Source organism: Rhinolophus sinicus, linkage group LG07 (assembly GCF_036562045.2).
Source record: "Rhinolophus sinicus isolate RSC01 linkage group LG07, ASM3656204v1, whole genome shotgun sequence".
Classification (NCBI taxonomy): Eukaryota; Metazoa; Chordata; class Mammalia; order Chiroptera; family Rhinolophidae; genus Rhinolophus; species Rhinolophus sinicus.
Window position 1 is genome coordinate 124,785,006 of NC_133757.1, and position 9,189 is coordinate 124,794,194.

Sequence of the window (9,189 nt, forward strand, 5' to 3'; positions counted from 1 at the left end):
CCGCGCATGGGTGTGAGTGTAAAAAATACTACCATTTTCAGTAAAATAAGTCTGAGCATTGACTAATTTAGGGGAAAAAGGTTTCTCAGTGAACAGTATCACCATTCTCCTGTGAAATCCTGACAGTTGACAGAAGACTGACACAGGTGTTTGGGGAAACACTTGGATGCTTTCTTCTAGTATAAAAATATCAGAAAGAGGAACTTGAAAGTGGCACTGTGTGGAACCGCACAGCACAGAATCTCTTTACATGTTGATGGAAACTCGAGTAGTCAGTCCCATTGGCACGTCCCAAGGGACCAAGTGTGGGGTGAGCCGTCCATATGAAAGGAAACTCACAAACACAAGATGTTTTCCTTGTCCTTCCGTGAAACTTCTGTGGTGAGGTTAAGGCAACAGTGGACTCCCAGCGGGCCCGCTCGTAAAAATACCTTCATCAAAGTGAACTTCTTTAAGGAAAGAACTACTGTAGAGACAGAAGTGTGCACGAAGGGGGGGGAGGGGCCACGGCAGAGCTTTTTGGGGGGATTTATTATGTACTGGCCTCTCCTCACCTTCTCCCCCTGTGCCTTTCTGAGTTTCTTGCTACTGTGGATAGAAAACCCACCTTCCCCATAAACAGAGAGAGAAATTGTTTATCTGCTTCAGTATTTTCACAGGCGTCACTTCATTCAGAACCTCAGGTTTCCTACCAGCAGTTTTGGAAGCCATTGCCTCTCTCATTATGTGTTTCATGGCATTTTCACAGTATTTAATATGCCGCATCTTACAGTGGATGTGCTTTTGAAGAATTGCATGTCAGTGGAGTTTTTGTAAATAACACCAAAATTTGAATGAGATTTCAGTATTAAAAGATTTCCACTTCTTTTCCATGTGTGACCTGAACAAGTGTGCCTTCATCTTCTGTGTCGATACAACATTTTCAATTTTGGGTGGTTTAATGTGTGTTGAGCTAGATGGCGATGTGGTAGAGCTTACATGAAGTAAACGTGTTTGTTTCCTTAGTTAAATGAGGTGATATAATAAGAAATAAAGAACTCGAATAGTGGGTAAGGTTCCTGAAAGCAGTGTTAACCTTTTACTTCTTAAATGGGACAAAACTGAAGGGTCACTAGGGGGAGATGTCCTGTGCCTTTTATTCCCTCGAGGGTACAGGCATTTTGTTTAAAGAGGTTTAATAGGAAATTGTGAATACATTGCACCATGAGGCGAAAGCTACTGTTTTCAGGGGCTTGTTTTTCTAGAGACGTTTAAGGACAGTAGCTGGGGGTCGGGCGGTTGGGTGCAGAGACACACATTAAACGCAAATCACTTTCGAGAACTAGAATGAATTTTCTTTACCCTTTAGTTTGGATGTTAAATTCCATTTGTTTCAAGAACGTTTTTCTTCCTTTGCATGTTAGTACGTCTTTGCTAAGAGGAACTGGCCAAAGTCTATTGCATCAGTGATAAGCTGGTGTCAGTGCAGGTTTTCCAGTGTGATATGACAGGCTCTCTGGGTCCCTTCCAGGTGTGTGACTTGGCTTTTAGCCTGAAGAAAATGCTGATCCGACACAAGATGACTCACAACCCCAATCGCCCGCTGGCAGAGTGCCAGTTCTGCCACAAGAAGTTCACCAGGAACGACTACCTCAAAGTGCATGTGGACAACATCCATGGGGATGCCGGCAGCTGAGGCGGCCGCCAGGGGCGCGGCCATCGGAAGGGCCCTGGTGGGAAGCCCAGATTTCTGACACCTGATGAGCACAGCAGAGGTCGCCAGCGCCATCCGCTGGTCTCAGTTCTTTTCTGCCTACCTTTAGAGTCTGTGGATACATGTGCAGAAAGAAAAAACAATCCTACTTTTCCCAAGAAATGGTACAAATGGAAAAAAAATAACTTTGTAGCCTTGCAAAATCCTACTTGTGCTCTGCCTTACAAAAATGGAGCATCATTCCTCTCCTTGGCCATCTCCTGTACTGAAGTCCATTAACATACTCCCTATAGGCCTTTTATTTTATTGTTACCATGAGTGTGTGTGTGTGCGTGTGTGCATGTGTGCATGTTTGTGCCTGTGTGTTTGTGTGTGTGCACGTGTGTCCGTGCTGCTTACTGTGGCCGGTTATTACTCATTTAGCCATAAAGAAAATGAAGACTCACTGCACATAATGACAGGGGCATGAGTTTTTGAAGTCCCAAGCCTAACAGTATAAGACCTGCTATTTTGTGAAACAAACCAAAAGTGGATCTTATTTAACAGCTCCCTACAACAGGTCAGTTTAAAACAAAGCGGTATTTAAGAACGAAAACACCGATTAATATACTGCTTTTTGGACAATCCTTCGGAGACATTACTTGTTCCCATCACTGGGATGCAGACGTTCACGGTCTGGGAACTTTTCTAAGATCTGCAGAAAAGTGATCGTAACACTTAAACATTTACCAGGCTGAGGCTCCTGAGTTAACACTAGTTATCTTTAGAAATCTATAACATACAGACACATAACTAAACAAAGCAGAACGGGTTGTCCATGTCTGTGACATGGCGTCCACGACAGTGGCAGCCAGCGGTGACATTACAGTGTCAGCTATGACGAACCCAGCCCATCCCCTCTCGTTCCACAAAGTGCACAGGACATGTTTGTGCAGACATAATGCAGCCCTCAGAGCAGTCACGTTCTGGTTTGCATAAGAGCCTCCAGAATCTCGGCAGTCGCTGATACTGAAACACTTTCAAATCACCCTCCATCATCCTGTATAATTAGGAATCCAGAATAAAAAGTACAAACCTGCCAACTGTTAGGATGGAAATGATCACTGATACTTAAGGGAAATTGAAGCAAGAAGCATGGTTTCTTCCTTTACGTTACATGTCAAGAAAATATTTGAGAGCAGCAAACAGTGAACAGCTTGTTTTTGGAGATGATATGAGAAAATGTGACAGTGTTGTCAACTAGCACAGAGGAATCCAAAACCAGAAAGAAATTAAAATGAAGCCCCCAAAGTGAGCATTCTGTTCGGAGCCCGCTGCAAGGAGAGGAAGTGTAATGCTGAGAAGTTACTCGGTTCTAATGATTCAGGGAGGAAGGTTATGTGAAGACATAGTTCTTTGAAGTCAGGAATCTAGTTTTAGACGTATATTCATGCTCAGTTCCAGTTTGCTTTTTTTTTTTTAATATTCAATATAGATTTTTAAACTTGTAAAAAGACTAAATTTGAAATTCACCAGAGATAACTTTAAAAAATATAAATCCTCAGATTATAATTTAGAAGCTGTCTAAATGTGGTTCTGTGTAGCATTTTGTATCTGAAATTACAGACTGTATTTTATAAGAATAGACTTTGGTCTTGTTTCTCACTGTCGTTTGTTTCAACAGTGTATTTTTAGACCCAAAGTGTTTTTAATTTAACACGACAGTGTGCCCACTGTCGCTGGAACATAAAAGAACAGCTGTACGACTGGGAGTGTGCATTCTTTAAACACGTCGCTCAGTCCTTGGGGGGCTGCCTGCTCTAGACAGGACGCTTCAGACCCCGAGTAGGTGATGGATGTGAAACTGGAAAGGAAGCCAAATACCAGTTTTGTATAATCTCAGTGACTCACATTGACAAGGCTGCTGGGGAGGGACCCCTGACAACAGGCTGTCACCTTGCTGCAGAGTCAAGTGACCCGGCAGAGGTGCTGGGCCTTATCATGCTGGAGGTTTGAAGTCAGAAAAGGGTGTGGGAAGACCCACCAGTATGCTATCGTGTCTTTTCAAAGCAGTGCAGCCAAAAGAGGTCCTTCGAAGACTATTTGTGTGTTGTCATCTTTTATCCAATAGCTGTTTATGTGTAAGCATGTCAGGTATATTAGTATTTGTGTCCTGCAACTTTTATATCACTTAGCAATAACAAAAAGATGACACCCTTTTTTAGGTTCAATTGAGAAATTAAGAACATAAATAGTCACCGAGGAAAAAATCTCACAGGCAAGCTGGAGTACGGGTACCCACTGCGAAGTGTCTTTCCCTTCCCTCCTGCTGTGAAAGAGTGTGGCTCAGTGTTCTCTTGGGGAAAGAACAAACGCTCAGGTACCCATGAAGTCAGAGCCAAGTCATTTTAAGAGATACTCAGTGGTACGGGTAGGTTCCGATGGCCCTTCAAAACTATTCGCTTTCAGTACTGACACCCGGGGTATCTGTATGCGTTGGATTCCTTCTTGTCTCACTATCCCTGCCTTGAGTTAGTTTCCTTTCCTGCCCTCCCCCTCCTCCTTTAGTTGTTGGCTTTTTAGGGCACTTTATGATTAATAATGACCAACAGTTGCAGCATAAGACTGTTCGTTGGTGGGTGATTCACTCTTGGGGTTGCAACTTGTTAAAATGCTACTTGTAAGAAACATATTCTATATCGTGTGTGCGTGTGTGTATGGCGTGCAGAGGACTTTCATTGTGATGCTTATACACGCAAGTACGTTACATTGCTCCAAACTCTTCTGACCTGCTGCAGCCAACTCACTGAGCAGTGAGCGCACGCATGCTGCCTTCTCTAGACGGGATGCTTCATAACCCGAATAGGTGATGAATATGAAACTTGAAAGGAGCACAAGAGTTTGGAGCAGGCGTCTCCAAACTTTTTTCAACGTTTTTCACCAAGGGCCATGTGCGGTAAAATACACAAACAGCCGGGCCACTCACTCATATTGCCTCACCTGGTTTATTTAAGTAAACTAAATATATTTTTGGAATTTGCTGCAGGCCAATTAAAATGGATCTCGGGCTGCAGTTGGCCCGTGGGCCACAGTTTGGACATCCCTGGTTTGGAGCAAAGTAATGTACTTGCATGGAACACAAACAGGTCTCACAGCCCAGTTTGTGTTACAGTTTTGTGCTGCTGCCTCTCCCAAACCCAGAAGGGACAGGAGACACATACCGGAAATACCAATTATTTCCTTCACAAATCTAAATGTTCCTCATGAAAAGGCATCTTGGGGTTGTGGATATATGGAGATGAGTAGGTAGGAGGAAGTGTGCCTCTTTAAAACCCTAAGATTTTACCGTTAGTATTGAAGTGTATTTGTGTGTATATAAATGTAGCATTTGTAAATGCAGCATTTTTATTTTATTATAATAAATCTATATAAATCTATATAGGTCACAGCCACGATTGGTGTTAGCATTGCATTTTACTATAGAACTATAACTAGCGCAGTTCTATAATAAAATCCAAATGAACATTTAAAAGTTGTTTTTGATGAAAGAAGAAAAACATACTTGCCACTACTCCCAGGCCATGTGCTTTTATCATCTACTTCTACGCGTTTCGAGGAGCTAACGTTTGGCCGAGTCGGTCTCAGGGCAATGAGAGAGAACACCTAGCTTATGTCTCATCTCATTCTTGGTCAGACACAACATGTGAAGGGACATCAGGAAGAACGGAAGAAACCTGACGTCTGGTAGTGTCTATGAGCAAGAATGCCCTGATGTCCACAAATGTCATTTAAGGGTGATAAAAGTATGGCTTACGTTTTAGGTACTCCTTTTTTTAAAAGCGGTGTTTCAGCATCTTGCTGTTGCTGCCATCTTGTGAGGTCTCCCTGATACAAAAAAATCTCACATCATCATTATCATGAGTCTCCAGTAGTGGATTTAGAAACCATGCATTCATTTAACTTTGGTTTCCCAGAATCACTGGGGCCTGAGATCTCTGGGCTGACTACCTTGGGCTCAGAACGATGTAATCACCCAGGCTGTTAATTCATTGTATGACAGCGTACAAAATAACTCTGGAGCCTTCAGCCTGGGCCATGTCAGAATATTCTAGATTTCTTCGGACTATGGACTAGTACAGAATGCAGCAGGTTTCTTATACTAAAATGGTGCTGCTGATCCAGTGTCCAAGTTTATTTTCTTCCTTTAAAAAAATGCTTAACACGATACCGTAAAACAATGTTCATATTTGTTACTGTATAAGCTACCTAAATATTTGATAACGTGTTTAACTTCCTAATCCTGCAGACATTGAGGCAATAAGGGTAAGTTTTTATTCCTTGGGACTGTGCCAACTTGGCATATTACAGAGCAGGAGAAAACTAATCTAAGATTTTAAATAATGTTGATAATTCATATGCTTAAAATTGAGAAAGGATATAGGACCACTGAAACTTGATCACCTAAATAGATGTGAAGGAGTTCATATAAAATATCATTGTTTCTGACCAGAAACACTGTAGACTTACTAGGAGTTAATTACACTTACAGAGCGCACACACACACACACACACACACACACACACACACACACTCCATTTGCCTCTGCTAAACAGTATAAACGTGAAGACTCCCAGCTTACGATGGACACTGAATCATTCCATTCATTTTCCAGTTTGTCTTAGAGAACAACAAATAGTGCTCTGCTCCTTGGTGTTAGTTAATGTTGTCTGACACCTTTTATATAATGTGAGACTGGCATATCGCCCCCCCCTCCCATTCCCATTTTCCTGTGAAAACTGTTCTGTGAGTATATGGAAATTTTAGATGTGTTTCTAATGAACCACCTGTGGTAAGATTTCATATCTTTTATCCTGCCTGACAGGGGCTGCATGGTTTTCAGTGCTGCCCTCCCCAGTCTCATCCACCTCCATTTGATTGTCTGATGGGCTTGTAATGGAGTCTGCATTCAGAGAAAATATGTTCATTACACCTACATAGGAAATTCATCACCACCAAAGTGCAAATCTGATAAAAGCCTGACATTGTAGACATAATCCAAGACCCTCCTTTGTATGGTTCTCGCTGACCAAAGGTAGCTGCTGACACACAACCTAAAGTGACAGAGATTCCTTAAGAAGCCTTCCAGGGGCTCGGGTACCATGGATGCACATACTGCTGCTGAAATCCGAGCGAATACACCACCATGATTAGGGTTTAGCTGTTGAAACAACTCCTCTGTTCTTTCTCTAGTACTTGATAAAGCAACTCATAAAAATGGAAGTGATTGGTCTCCAACTCTGCTTTTTTTTTTTTTTTTTCCGCTTACTGAAGTAAGTATTAGCCTCTGGCGAGCTGAGATTGCCTTTGATGAGCAAAAGGAGGTTGAAATGAACTTTTATGAAAGTGAAGAAAACTATACAGCTCCTACGTTAAGTAGGAATAGAACATATGGAGATGGAGAGCAATACCCTATTTGATTGATTCTAAAACTTTTATTTAAATTGGCAAATTGATGAGTCTTTTCTGGAATATTATAATGGGAATTAGGAATTCTGAAAAATCAAATTGTGTGGAAATTAGCCAATCACTAGTTTTGACTGTCTTACATCTAGTTTTGTTATTGAAAAGAAGGGACTCCTCTCCTGACCTTCTTTTCTGGTGATCAGGTGTCCACGTAGGTAACTGCAGACCACCTTCTCCCGTGAATCGAGTGGGTAGCTCTCTCCAGAGCCTAAACAACAGAAGCCAGTGTCAGGGCGACACTGTTGGCCCCTGCTCGTCTCACGGGGCTCATCCCCTGTGCTGTGCCAGCAGCTGCACACTTTGGGTGTAGTCTCTACTTTCACCTTCAGCTAGGTTTTGAGAGGGACAAGTTGGGTATTGTTCCCAGACTCTAATTATGATGTTTAGGATATTAAGCTGTTCTGACTATAAAATATGAAATTGGGGCAGAGGAATTTAGTTGATTGGGGTATTATTCGACTAAGTATGTGAGTTGAGCCAATTGGCTTTATACTGAGGAAAATGACCCCATCATTTTCTGAGTTAGCGATCTCAACCCTCATCGCACTGACTCCATAAAGGGTGTGTGGTTTCTTGCTTACTAGGGATCCCGAGAAAGATGGCAGCACCAAATTGTGAGGATGGAAAGAGGAATTCAAAATGTGTGTCCTACAGACCGTGGTACAACGATACCCTTAAAAATGGATAAGTGGGAATGAAAATTTCAGCTGAGGGTATTGCAGTGTAAGAACTCAAATGTCTTCCCTATGCTTGTATGTTATAGACAGAGTGAGGATTAAACCTTTATCTCCTGACCTCTATTTCTCTGCTCTCTTACTGGAGATCAATCACATCACACTTGTACAACACCGGTTCTGAACCTGAATTTGACACATATGTAAAAGGATGTGATCTTCTAAATGTCTGGCACCCCTTGAAAGGGGTGATTTATAACTTAGGTATAGGGACATATATGATGGTGCATAATAACATTCATCTGCACTGAGCAAGTTAAAATATGTTCAGTTCCACCAAAATCAGCTGAATCAGAAAAATTGGGGAGGGAGAATGGGGTCGGCAACTGTTACCCACTTTAACCAAAGCCACTGAATTTGAGGTGGGTATTACACAAAGTTCATAATCAGAGACAAATCTTTAAAAGCTTATTTAAATATCAAATTAATAGCATATTTCCACATTTCACCTCCTTTATAAATAACACTTGTAGCTTGCTTCCCAAATGCACACACATATCATATGGGAATTTTGAATACACATACACAAATGAAATGAACAGTATGTAATTTTATGTTTCAATCAGACATGAGGTAATCAGTTATAGGCACAAAATATACCATACACTACTGCTTTGAGTAGGAAGTACTTTAACAAAGGTACAATGTAGCGAATCATTGAGAATTTAGTTATAAAATGTATTTTACCTTAAACTCAAAGCTAGATAACTCTGCTATTCTCTCCTACTTGGAGAAATAAGTTCTATCATTGAAAAGCCCATTTGTTACATCTTACAGGCACCACCAATTCTGAAAAATACCACAAAAACCCAGTGACACCCAAAGGTCCCCACGGTGTGAAGTCAGCCAGTCCCCGGGCGTGGGAGATACACTTGACACCCGTTAACATTGATACAGGGCTGCAAAGCATAACATCTTTATTTATGTTTTATAAACCTTCCATTTTCCAACGAGGATTTAGGTGGCTTAGGAAGGATTTTATTTGTGGAAATGTTTGATGGAAGGTAGTTAAGAGTATGACGTAACTGGAAAGCTCACAAAGCCTGGGATAGACTATAATTCATGTGTCATCTGATGGGTAATGTGGGATATTCATTTTCAAAAAGATTACAGTAAAAAGGTTCCATTCTAAGAGGCTCCACATCTGAGAGTAAAGCCCCACTATTTCCCCCCATTTATCAACTTCTATTATAATCTCCACTAAGGTTTTTAGACTCTTTGGTCAGCCAGTCGACAGTTTCCTTTAAAACTAAAGCAGT

The 9,189-nt window shown here is 41.5% G+C and overlaps 1 protein-coding gene across 1 annotated transcript in view; it reads left to right on the forward strand.

Annotated features, from left to right (window-relative positions):
- The window catches only part of PRDM5 (PR/SET domain 5), a 120,108-nt gene extending 118,300 nt beyond the window's left edge, over nt 1–1,808 (forward strand). Inside the window, 1 exon segment of the mRNA XM_074338556.1 lies at nt 1,511–1,808. Within this exon segment, the coding sequence (XP_074194657.1) occupies nt 1,511–1,675 (165 nt within the window). The 3' untranslated portion in view covers nt 1,676–1,808.
- The last annotated feature ends 7,381 nt before the right edge of the window (nt 1,809–9,189 follow it).